This window comes from Pithys albifrons, chromosome 3, assembly GCF_047495875.1.
Source record: "Pithys albifrons albifrons isolate INPA30051 chromosome 3, PitAlb_v1, whole genome shotgun sequence".
Taxonomy (NCBI): Eukaryota; Metazoa; Chordata; class Aves; order Passeriformes; family Thamnophilidae; genus Pithys; species Pithys albifrons.
Window position 1 is genome coordinate 38,148,486 of NC_092460.1, and position 13,605 is coordinate 38,162,090.

Genomic DNA, 13,605 nt, shown 5'->3' on the forward strand with positions numbered 1-13,605 from the left:
AGAGATCTGCCCTGAGGATTGGATAGCCATGAGTGGCATGGAATGTGGAAGGACATGGAACAGTATTTAGAGGAGGACTTCTCTCATTCAATTCATGTCTGTTCACTCCAATTCATGCCTGAACAACTACAGAACCCTGTTAAAGTGAGAAAATAGGTGAAAGAAAAATGCTGTGGCAGCTCCAGAGAGGCACAAAGTTATGCAATATGCTGGGCCCTGGCTACTATTTATCAGACACTGCTTCACACTAAACAGCACCCTCAGGATGAGGAGGAAGAGAGCAGACCAACAGGCACTGTGGCCACTCAGATTGCAGCTGAACAACTGTGCCAGTAGCAGTCGCCCCTCTACAGAAGAAGTAACCCAAAATGAGTGAGGGATGAAGAGAAAGCAGGGCCCTCAGAACAGGAGGAAGACGAAGGGCCAGAGATCCCTATCCCTGAGTGAGCTGCGAGATATGTGAAAGGATTTCAGCTGCCACTCAGGTGAGCCCCCAGTGACCTGACTGCTCCAGTGCTCGAATATCGTGGCCCACAGTATGAAACTAGATGGTAGTGAAGCCAAGCACCTGGAATCCCTGACCCGGGATGTGGGCATTGGGAAGAGGACAGAAACTCTCAGGCTCTGGAGGCAACTCCTGTCAACCATAAGGGAAAGTGATTCTCTCAAGGATGTCCTAGTAGTGTGCCCAAGCAGGTGAAACACCAATGAGAAAGGTATCATTCCTGAGAGAATTAGCTGTGCTGGAGGTAATCCCGGGGGATTCAAATAGCGTTCCCTGCAGATCCAGATGAGGTCCAGTGCACACAATCCATGGGGTGGAACTTTGTACAGAGCACACCATTGTTGTACACCAACTCCTTGGCACTGATGCCACTGAAAGGAGGAGAACAAACAGGGCTTCAGGGCACTACTCAACTGGCAATATGAACATCAGCTTTTTTCCTCCCTACTCACCTGTGCCTCAGCTGTGGAAAGGCTGTTCAAGACTGTGGAGAGATTTGAAAGACTTGAGCAAACTGGACTGGAAATGTCCCAGGCCCTGTCAGTCTAGACCACAGTCTCTGCTATTAGGAACAAGCCTGCTAAGAGAGAGGGTACACACCACGAGGCAACCTGTGGTTTTACATCCATAACCATAGAGAGAACACAAAGTGGGATGGGAAAAACACCTCTGCCCTGGGAGCACAGGTGCGTCAGCTGAGAGGAAGAACATCCACCACAGGAAATTCTTCAAGGAAAATTCCAGTTTCCAGGCAAGTCCTCACTCAGACAGAATAGGAAGGCTGATGTTACTTCCAATCCTCCTGAAGGGACCTCCAGGTCCTATTTACAAGAAGCGACCAATGAGTACTGCATCAAGGACTAAAAGGGCCCTGCCTCTAGACAGGTGGAGGAAAGGAGCAAACAGATCTATTGGACTGTGTGGATCTCATGGCACGTCAGACAGCTTTAGCTGACAGTGGGGCACAATGTACCCTGATGCCATTGAGATATGTAGGGGTAAAACTCATCTCTTTTTCCAGGTTATGTCAGGACTTTAAGAGCAGAATGAACTGTCTCAAAACACTGTCAAAGAAGGAAATTCTCATAGGATAAGCCACGACAAAGGATAACCACAGATGGCAAACAGGAAGGCCTAAACAGAGGTGAAGTTTTGGAGTTAGCACACTGGACAGAATTGCACTGTGCAGACTGTGGCACAGACCTGACTGGCGACAAAAGGAAGCCAGGCCTCGTAAGGCAGATCTCGATAACCTATCCAACAAAAATTTCCACCTGCAGAATGTAAGCACACTGGACAAAACTCCCACCATGGCAAGCTGTTGGAAAGGAAGTAAGTCCTTATACACATGCGATACCAAGTTGTGGGAACAGCACCTATCCCCATGAATACCTGGAGCTTGGACTGTGTAAAAGTGGTACCCCAGAAGCATGATTTGGGGACTCTCACCACTGAACAGACCAGGGTAAAGAAGGACCAGTAGGATGCTGTTGGAATCCATGTTGTGGTGATATATATACTTAATTTCTGTCTCTCTCTTATTCTCTTTCTTCCTCCCACCCCCTTCTTCTCTCTCTCTATTTCTATCTCTCTTTACCTGATCTCTACTGTTAGATAAAATCCATACTGTTGACTTTAGCGTATGGTCTCGATTGCACCTTAATTCGGGCAGAGGTGTCATTTAATAATTGGATCCTAACAGGATGACAGGGGGATCCCAACAGCTGATTGTACTGGAAGCTGAAGTGAGCCTGATCAGGAACAAATGGCAAAAACACCCCAATGGGACTGGCCCAGAGGCCCCATGTATTCTTGGCATAGATTACCTCAGGAGAGGGTATTTCAAGGATCCAAAAGGCCATTGCTGGGCTCTTGGGATACCTGTTTTGGAGCCAGAGGAAATCCGACAGCTGAATACCTTGCCTGGTCTCTCAGAGGAGCCTTCTACTGTGGGTTGAAGAACAACAGGCACCGACTGCCACCATGACAGCGCATCATCGGCAATACCACACCAACCGGGACTCCATGACTCCCACCCAGGAGATGATTCATGAACTGGAGAGCCAGGGAGTGGTCAGCAAGACTCTCTCACCCTTTAACAGTCCCAAGTGGCCAATGCCTAAGTCCAGTGGAGACTAACAGTAGACTCTCATGGCCTGAATGAAGTCACAGTACCACTGAGTGCTGCTGAACTCAGAAGGAACTGAAGTCCAAGGCAGCAAAGTGGTGCCACCATTGACATTGCTAATGTGTTTTTCTCCCTTCCTTTAGCAGCAGAGTGCAGGCACAATTTGCTTTCACCTGGAGGGGCGTCCAGTACACCTGGAACCAACTATCCAGGGGTGAAAACACAGCCCCATTATTTGCCATGGATTTATCCAGACTGCACTGGAAAAGGGTGAGGCTTCAGACTTCCAATACATTAATGACATCATTGTATGGGGCAAAAGAGCAGAAGAAGTTTTTGAAAAAGGGGAGAAGGTAATCCAAGTCCTCCTGAAGGTTGTTTTTGCCATAAAGGAAAGTAAGGTCAAGGGATCTGCCCAGGAAACTCAATTTTTAGGAGTAAAATGGCAAGATTGATATAATCAGACTACTGTGGATTAGGTCAACAAAATCACAGCTACATCCTCACCAACCAGCAACAAGGAAACACAGGCTTTTGTAGGCACTGTGGGTTTTTGGAGGATTACAGTCAGACTGTAAACCTTCTCTATCATATGACCCAGAAGAAGAATGATTTTAAGTGGAGTCCTGAAAAGCAACAGGCTTTTGTTCAAATTAATCAGGAGACTGTTCATGCAGTAGACCTTGGGCCAGTCAGGACAGGACAAGATGTGAAAAATGTGCTCTACACTGCAGCCAGGGAGAATAGTCCTTCCTGGAGTCTGTGCAAAAAGTACCTGTGGAGACTTGAGAATGACCCCTGGGATTCTGGAGCTGGGGATACAAAGGATCTGAGGCCTGTACACCCCAACTGAAAACGATTCTGGCAGCTTATGAAGCACAGTTCTTCAGAAGTGACTGGCTCTGAAGCACAGCTCCTCCTGGCACTCCAACTGCCAGTGCCAGGCTGGATGTCCACAGGAAAAGTCCCTTCCACAAATCACGCCACTGATGCTACATGGAGTAAGTGGATTGCACAACAAACTCAAATAGGAAACCCCAGTTGTCCAGAGATCAACACAAACTGGCCTGAAGGTGAGAATTGCAGATTATCATCATCAGAAGAGGAGAAGGTAACATGCTGAGGAGGCCCCACCATATAATCAGTTACCAGAAAATGAAAAGCAATATGCTCTCTTCACTGACAGTTCACGCCATATCGTAGGGAAAATGGAAAGCTGCCATATGGAGTCCTACACAGCAAGTTGCAAGAGCTATTGAGGGACAAGTCAGGTTGCAGAGCTAAAAGCCATCCAGCTGCCTTCAATATTGCTGAACAAGAGAAATGGCCAACATTCTATCTCTATACTGACTCATGGATGATAGGAAATGGTCTGTGGGGGTGGCTAGACCCATGGCAGAAGACCAGTTGGCAGTGAAGAGAGTGTTGCTGAATTGTAGCAAGACACCACTGTCCAGGTAGCAAAGCCGATTGTAAAAGTACATCATGTAAATGCACACGTCAGGCTACTGAAGAACATTGCAACAGATGGATCAGGCTGTCATGATTGAAGTGTCTCAGGTGCATCTGGACTGGCAACACGAAGGTGAATTATTTCTGGCTTGGTGGGTCCATGACATCTCAGGTCATCAGGAAGAGTTGTAACATACAGATGGGCTGGTGATCAAGGGGTGGATCTAACTAAGGATAATATCTCCCAGGTTATCCATAACTGTGAAACAAGCACTGCAATCAAGCAGGGCCAAGCAGGTGAAGCCCCTGTGGTATGAGGGACAATAGCTGAAATGTAAACATGGGGAGGCCTGGCAGATTGATTACGTCACACTCCTGCAAACCCACCAAGGCAAGTGCTATGTGGTGACAATGGTGGAAGCAACCACTGAATGGCTGGAGACACATCCTGTGCCTCACATCACTGCCCAGAGCACCATTTGGGCCTTGAAAAGCAAGTCCTGTGGCAACATGGCACCCCAGAAAGAACTGAGTCATACAGTGGGAATCGCTTAAAAAACAGCCTCATAGACATCTGGGCCAAAGATTGAGTGGCGTATCATATTTCCTATCATGCATCAGCCTCTGGGAAAACTGAACAGTACAATGGACTGTTAAAAAACACATTGAAAGCAATGGGCAGTGGGACCTTCAAATACTGGGATCTACATTTAACAAAGGCCACTCAGTTAGTTAACACCAGTCAAGCTGGCCCTGCTCAATCCAAACCATAGAAGGGGATAAAATCCTTGTGGTGCGTATGAGGAATGTGTTAGGGAAGACAGTTTGAATTAGTCCTGCCTCAAGCAAAGGCAAACCCCTCTGTGGGATTCTTTTTGCTCAAGGAACCTGGGTGCACTTGGTGGGTAACGCAGAGGGATGGGGAAACATGATGTGTGCCTCAGGGAGATTTGATTTTTGGGTAAGAGCAGTCTGTAATGTTGAATTGCACACCACTGGTTTCTGAATGACACTGCCACTGTGTGCCATAAGTACTACGGACAATGAGGATGGACTGCTCCAGATACACAGCTCCTGATGCAGCTGGCAACCAGTCGATGGCACACCAGTCCTCCTGCCCTGGAAGACACCTAGGTCAAGTAGAACCCACAGTCATGGACTCAATTAACTCAACAGACATCTTGGAGGGACAGCCACTGACTACAGAAATGATACTTGTGCTTGTGTACATATATATACACAAATATAGTTGGAAGGTCGAGTAAACCTAGTGGAAGGAGCCTTCAGGTATTTTCTGCTGCTGGGTGTTTCCACATGAATAATTTCTTTCTCGCACTCTCCTTCATTATTACTGTTGCTGTTACTGTTGGTTTTCTTATCGCATTGCTGTTTACAGTAAATTTTTCTTATCTCAACCCATGAGCCTTTTGTGCCTCCAATTCTCTCCATCCCGCTGCAAGTGGGAGAGGGAAGGTAAAGTAGGGGAGCGAGAGAACAGGCGTGTGGTTTGGAGAGTCTTGGTGGGGGCACTGAACTGGGGAGTACCATCCCTAAATCATGACAGGTGGGACAAAAAAAATCTACTTTAGACTGAACTATTCTCTTGGAGGGACTCCCCCACTTCATCCTATAGAGCCTTTCCATGCTCTTACTAATTGCAGAAGCCATAGTGACCATACGTGCTGATGACTATCAGGGGTCATTGATTTTCAACCCATTTTTGCCCCTCTGAAATGCAGTTATCAAGCACTAATATCGCATGTAAGAAAGAAGAAGTTTTCCCTAAATCTAATACAACAAGCTAACAATAAAAATTCCCCAAACATTTAAGGAATAGAATGGCTTCAAATAGACACTGTATGGGTTCAGTCCAAAGGTCCACCCCTCCCAGAATCCTTTCTCATAGAATAAACAAAAATTACACATAGAGAACACCATAATAAAGCAAATGCATGACCAAACTTCCCATGAAGACTCTTCCTTCTACAGCAATTTACACTTCAGAAATTTGTGTTTCAGAAGGCAGTTCTATTTGCCACTAAATTGCAGTGGAATTCCCTTCCACAAACTCACCCAGTCTTCCCAGTACCACAAGTAAGCTTTTAACATCTACAACCATTTCCACAACTTATCACACAATGTTTGAAGAACCATCTGCTTTTGTTTGTTCTGCACCCATCACCTCACATTAGTTACAAGGGCCATTTTCTTCTGTCAAAAAAGGTGTGTGTGTGGGAAGTGTTGGTCACCTGATACATGATTTTATAGATCTCTGTCACATGTGCCTAAATGAATACCTTCTGCAATTAAAAAAAAACCACACCCACATCCTCAAACAAAACTAAAATTCAAAACACCAAAGAAAAACTGTGGGAGAAATTCTTCTCTGTTGCTTTAAAAGTTTTAGTCAGACTGTTTGCATATTGACCGTATGTTGATAAGAGTTAACAAATGTTGACTTTTTATAAAAAGCAGTGGCAGTAATATCATAATTCTAACACAGAGACTCTTAGGAAAAATCCCCAACAAGTAATTCTGAAACCTTAGGATGATAATCTTCTTGATGCTCTGCATAGATGTTACATGACAACCTGGAACAAACTCATTCTGCTGCCTTACGATGATTTAATAACAATGAAATAGAAATTGTCCCAAAAGACTTTGTGCCAAATCAGATATTTTCTGCCCTGCCACAGACATTGTAATGTTGGCATAACATTCTATGATGTGATCTAGCCAGTTTGACAAAAAGGCAGCAGTGAGCTCATGTTTGACCTAGATGAACATTTCTACCACAAACTGATCCAGCACTGAATAGAATCATTATTAATAAATAAGGAATCTCAATGTTCTGGCAAGCATGACAGTGAAGAACGTCTAACTTCCCTTTTGCAAACTACATTCAAGTCCAAGACAGTATCAGGGCTGAAGTGCTCAATCTGTTATAAATATATCTCTAAGCATAGCTAAAAATTTTTTTGCCTCTTTTCTCCGAGCTGGTGTCATGTTAGGTGAATTATAGACTACAAATCTTGCTTTCAAAACAAAGAAAACTCTGCTCCCTGAGGTTTTCCCAAGGACTTCTTCAAAGCAACTCACCTTGCAGGACTGGGGTTACTTTGGCTCTGAAGAAGAACAAACAGTTATGTGACCTTCCAGCACATGAGTATGGCTTCACCTTGACTGATTCACAGTTATAAATAGGTAAAAACAATTTTGTCAGGCTAGAAAAGATGTTATGCTTAATATGTTAAGTGCTAAAAATTATTTGCAATGGTAAGGCATTGATAAGGAAAGCTGTAATTCATCAAAAGAAAGGCAAATCTACCAGGATATAGCAAAGGTAGATGGTGTTACTATGCACCAGGCATACTCAAGTCTTCTGCTTCCAAGAGAAGCTTGATCAAATACTAAATAATACTATTTTCTCAAAGACTGACAGATAATAAATGTCAGATTTGTTCCATCAATGTTACACAACAAAATAAATGGAAGATTTTCAATGGGAGAGAGAAGAAAAAGTGTGGGTTTTTTTTAAATGGGAGTTTTAACAGGACATGTCAGAAAGAAAGGAAAATCTATCCCCTTGCTGAAACTCTAATAAAATAAAGGAGAAGCAAAGTATAGAGGATTTCAGTGAGTACGAATAAATGTGAAATGAGATTTATTTCTTTAAAATATGTTTTACTAGCATCTAAGCTGAGCAGGGCAAAGAATGAAAGATTATTATTTTAACCTACAAACATTAACTCCAGTAAAAAGCTTTCTTTCCCCTGCCGATCTAAGAATTTACTTATTTAATAAACCCTCATCATACATTCTTGGAAAGAGAGCTCTCCTACATGGATATAGTTTCTATTTTACACACAGAAAAATGAGGGAAGAATAGAGAGTAACTTGCCCAAAGACAGAGAAAAAACCCTCTTGTTTCTTAACAGAAGAAGCTGTTTCTTAAAACACAACTCAACCACTACCCCACTGCCTTTTTGGGTTATAACAGAATATGAACACCTAGAAAAGTAGAGTAACTACATTCTGTAACTTCATGGAATCAAAAATGCAAGTACAATTACAAACCTCTATTTTGTCTGTTTTGGCATCTCCCCAGTATATTTTGCTTTCTGCATAATCCAGTGCCAGTCCATTTGGCCACCCAAGGGATGTATTCACCAGCACAATTCTATCTGAGCCATCTAATGCTGCCCTCTCGATCTTTGGGATTTCTCCCCAGTCAGTCCAGTACATGTACCTGCAAAGGAAACAAAATCTTAAGAACTCTCATTAATCCAAACTTTCAGCATCCACATAGCTTCTTCTGGACTACTCTTCGTCAAAACCACATAGCATGCAGAAAATTACATTTCTAAAACAAATATATTTTCTTATCTAGAAAGAATTGGCATGTACACACACTGTTTAAACAAAACTCCTGTATCTGTCTGCTCAGCAGGACTACTATCTACAATAAACAAGCAGATCCATGCAATCCCAAAAATATTTTTTAAAAGAATGAAACATAAAGACACATGACTACCCAGGTGGCCAAAATAGAGCAGCAGTCCCTGTGCCTCAGAACCTTAACTTTCAAGGAATCCCAGTATTTTCATTTTGAAGGCTCAGAAATTTATCTTTGCATCCCATGACCTACATAAAGCAGACAGAGGTATCATCCTCTTTGCATGACTAATATTTTAAAGAATGTTCAGAAACAGCTCCTCACCCAGCCATGGGATCCAGCACAATAGCTCTAGGTTCTTCCAGGTCTTCTGATATCAAGATTTTTCTCATGGTTCCATTAAGTCTTGTAACTTCAATACGATCTGTGCCAGTGTCTGTCCAATACAGATTTCGGGCAACCCAGTCCACAGCAATGCCATCGGGATGTGCAATCTGTGCTGTAACAACAAACTGACTACCTGACCCATCAATGAATGAGCGGCGGATGGCCCGAACTTCATCATCAGTCCAATAGATGTATCCTTCCAGAGGATCGAAGTCAATGGCAATGGCATGACGGATATCCTCCAGTGGCAAAACTATGTCTGTAAAATCTGGGGTGTCTAAGGAAATTCGCCTCAGATCTGTCCGGCGGGCCAGAAGCAGCAGTGCGGTGGCACCTGCATGAACAAGACAAACACAACCATCTTACAAACACTGCAGTAAGCCTGTAAATAGCAAACCTGATTCTGTGCCGCTTGGAACAAGCTGGACTAGCTGCCTTGATTTCACAGGACCTAACCAAACTGCTGGGCACCAACAGAGAATTCCACTCAAAGGCTTCAAGTGTGAGGTTGTTCTTCTGCAGGACAAGTCAGAGGTGTTTACAGAGACAATTCAGTGGTCATTTCCTTGTCCAGAGTATATCACATTGGATGTGTTTTCTATCCATATCATTCCCTCCAAAGGTACTGAAATAGACATGCAGCAATGATGCTGACCTTTTATGCAAATCAACCTCCTAAATGGAAAATCAATTATATAAATAATTTACTTACTGTTTGCTGCTGTTGGTTAAGGTACAATTATGACAAACAAGCTGCACATTTCAACAATTTCTTAGAAGTGGAACACACATAACATAGAACACCACAAGTCAATCTTTTTTGAGAAACTCTTATCAGAGCAAGCAGATTTGGGAACAGACAATTGCCCAATGACCATGCAGAGCAGGAGGGCTGTCATTTTCTTCCATATTTGTTGAGAACAAGCTTATTGAAGACATTAAGTTAAATAACAGCGTCTTATAAAGTAATTTTGAGCTGAAGCACACAAAAGCCTTGCTGGCTTTTGAGTCCAAAGACAGAATCACAATAAATAACTAAGATCAGGTTGCACTGCAGAAGATGTTTCACATGAGCAACATAGCATGGTTAATGGTACTATCAATGACAGTTGCACTTACTGTCTAATCTAATTAATTTTCATTTCATTTTCTATTCTGTCACTAGTTTTCAATGTCATGAAGGACAAACAACCACCACACCCCATTCCAGTTGCAGTGGCTTATCAGTTTGGAGTCTTAAGGAGATAAGAACAGCTCAGGCCTCAGGGAAGCCTGAGCTAAGGTGAAAAATGCATGCATAATTGCAGGGAAAGTGTGGTGCAGTGGTTCTCCTCAGAGAGGAAAGGGTTTGGCACGGATTGATGGGGGGGTGAGGTGGGGGAGAGGAAGGTTTACAAAAATAAATGCGTGAATTTGCAGTGAAAATGAGCAATCCCATTCTGTCCATGTCACAGTCTTGATCTTAAAATGTATAAATATGGGCTAGAAAACAGAAAGAGCAGTAACTGAAGTATGTAGGCTGGTGATGAAAGAAGAATTTTGGTGTCTGATGCCAAATTTATTTTTAAAAAAGACAGTAACTGATGTTGCTGTTAGTTGAAACCTCATTGCATGCCAAATTTTGGACAGATGCCAAAGTAGCCATTGCTTCATTTACAGCAAGTTTAAAGTGTTAAAAACATCTAAGACACTTTCACAGTGCTGCAGGAAACAGCACCTTTCAACAACTGAATTTGAGAATATTATTACAAATGTTTCTAATTGGTAGTCCAGCACAGATTAAGACCAGTTTTGGGATCCTCTGCTCTAAAACTCCCAGTGTTCAGAAATATATATGCACACTACTCAATTGTTCTTCTAGTGAATAACTCGTATGCATTGGTTAATCAGGAAGGGGGAACCTGTAATTACATGTCTATGTATCCTCCAAACAACTGTAAAGCATGTGACATAGAAAATGGTAAACAGGCATGTTAGTATGGTTCTTTTATAATTACAGGAGCAACTAATCTTGACACAGCCACTTTGTATGTACATCTGTATTTGCTGCTACTAAGTGCAACGAACAATTCAGAATCAAGATTCAAGCATACAGATGCATTACAGTCATATAAAGTATTAGTACATAACTAACACCAACAACTTAGGCTCAAGTCAGTAAGAAACTCCTGGTACTTTTTCTTACCAACTGCATGGCCATTTATCCAAGATACCTTTTAAACAAAAGAATGACAATCATATTAAAACTCCCAAACAATAATACTATTTTTGCACTATCAAGTAAAGCTAAGGTTGAGCAAATGCACTAATCTCAGAGTTTGAAACAGTTAAAAAGCCGTATGAGGTCTACCACATACAGAAAAAGCATAAGGCATAATTTTAAAAAAAATTGTGTGCTCTAGCTGAAGCTGACAATCATTTTAAAGAACCAATACCAGGTCTCCAGAAAGGCTCATCTGACTATAACCATGCTCTTGCTGAAACTCACCCTTAAAACTGACCAATCGACCTTGTCGTTCTTCTCAAAGACAGCCCATTTCAACAGCTTCAGTATCCTGCTTTCGGGCTGCAACTCTGTTGCTTAGTCAAATGTGTTTAATTTGGCACTGGGAAATGACTCGCTTTCAGCTGACACATATTGCACTCTGGAACCCCAAGCTAAGAATTTCATGGTCTTTATCTGGGGTCTTGGATAGCATTCCAATCCCAGATCAAACACCACCCCTAGCCCCTCCAATCAAGCAAAAAAAAGTTTAAAGCTTACTCCAGATTTATTACCCAACCATTCCAAAACTATCACCTCAGCTGTTTCCTTAGATCAACAGTCGTTTTCAGGAGAAAGAAACCTAGCAGCAGAGAAGCATCTCACCTCAAGGCAGACTGAGGGAAAGATCATTCTGAATACCTTCAGGTTTGTCCTGATAACAGCAAAAATAACAAATCCAAGAGCTGGGAGTATTTATGGACTGATCCCATTACCACTTTGATAGCAGTCAAGATAAAAACAAAACACAACAGGTGTTCTCAAAACGGTGGCAAACACCAGCTGTGCAAATTTTACCTGGCTAGGCACTGACCACCCACCAGTCAGAAGACTGCTCAAGGTTGCCAGGATGTAACAAAATCAATTGATTTTATTCACTTTTATTCCAAAGACTAGTTAGGATGCAAAAGCTAAGATGACAGCAAGATCTCCAGACTTCTTGACTCTTGCCTCTCTAAGGAAAATCAAACCTCTAAAGATGAGCACGATGAAGAGAATATCATGAGTAAAGAATCATATTTCAAAGAAAGACTAAAAGAACAGAAAAAGACAATGCAGGTTGCATGACCACATCTTTTTTTCCTTCTCCAATTTACCAGCACCTATTAGGAGAACTGAAATGAGCCACAAACATAAAACACCTAAAATCTTAACTGGCTTAGATGATTTCAAAAGATGCATGAAAGCTGCAACCAGAACTCTGACCTCAGCATACCTACGCAGACATGAGGCAGCTTTCCCTTTAAACACCTCAAACCGAACATATAAGGATGAAGTGGCCTAGACAAACACACATGAGACTTGGGGCAGGTTACTGCCCATGCAGGTGCCTTCTCTTTCACCTACTGGCAATCTCTACTGCATCCAACAGACACATGCCTGTAGCACAAGGGCATCTCAAATACAGTGCTGGGTTTGAGAGCACATACCACCAGGTGTGCCAAGATGTGTGCTCACAGCCTTCAAACTACCGTGGACAAAGGTCCCATGCACACGCTTGCAGGCAGAGTAAACAAGAATAAGGCTGTCCTGCATTTAAAGTGTTTTGAGGAATAAAAACCCTGTAATCCACTGAGGTTATAGAGAGGTACGTTTATTCTGGCCCAGGGCGCATGGGGGAAAGCTCCTCCAAAACATGCGCACCTGGTTGAGCTAACAAAGGGCTTATATGCAAGTAAGTTATACATATTTATTTTTCTTTCATGCATAAACATTATTTTCTGAGAGAAGGCAGGGTTATTATAATGAGTCTCAGGAACTGATTTCCATTTTCTCCGCCTCATGTCACTCCTTCTTGCCCTTGTGCTGTTCTTCTGGGTAATTCAGAGTGGTGGTCTTTGAGGATGAAGTAAGGTGTCTTCCTCCTGTGAACTTTTTTAAACCAGTCTTGTTGGCAACTTTAGCTGGTCTAAGTGGACTTATTTTGTTCTTTTGACACGTTTTCTGAATTATCATGGGGTATCCTGGCTGTTTAAATTGGTCCAGGCCCCTTGGTATTGCACCTTCGAGGACAGTGAGTGGGTTTTGCTGCATGTTACACAGTGAACTAAGCAAATTCCATGATAAGCATAAAAGCATAAGTAAAATAAGAAAATAAGTATTATCATTAGTCCTAGGTAAATAAGCATAAGTAAAATAGGCATAAAAAATGAGCATAAGTAGAATAAGCATAAATGAAATAAACATTCTGCTTCCCCCCATCAAAAGTCAGGTCCTCCCATGTTGATTTCCCACACAATCTTACAACCCTGCAAATTCCCAAAACATTCAAACTGGTGACTAAGCTCAAGATTCTTTTTAGCAGTGCCACAAGTCCCAGGATATTCAAGATAGTTAGCAATTTTTTGAAAAGCAAGTCCCTTACTTATCTATATACAGACATATAAGCTTTACTCCAGACTCTCAGTTTTGAGAGCTTTAGCCTACTTTTATTAAGAACTTTGAAAGCTGGGATTACAAGCTCACGCATGGTA

General features: G+C 42.4%; 1 protein-coding gene across 3 annotated transcripts in view; it reads right to left on the reverse strand.

Annotated features, from left to right (window-relative positions):
* The window catches only part of LRP6 (LDL receptor related protein 6), a 150,068-nt gene that overhangs the window by 54,156 nt on the left and 82,307 nt on the right, over window positions 1-13,605 (reverse strand). For all 3 annotated transcript variants that reach the window (XM_071551427.1, XM_071551426.1, XM_071551428.1), the window contains exons 6-7: window positions 8,806-9,202; window positions 8,163-8,334 (exon numbers count right to left, since the gene is read on the reverse strand). In XM_071551427.1, the coding sequence (XP_071407528.1) occupies window positions 8,163-8,334; window positions 8,806-9,202 (569 nt within the window). The remainder of the gene's footprint in view (window positions 1-8,162; window positions 8,335-8,805; window positions 9,203-13,605) is intronic.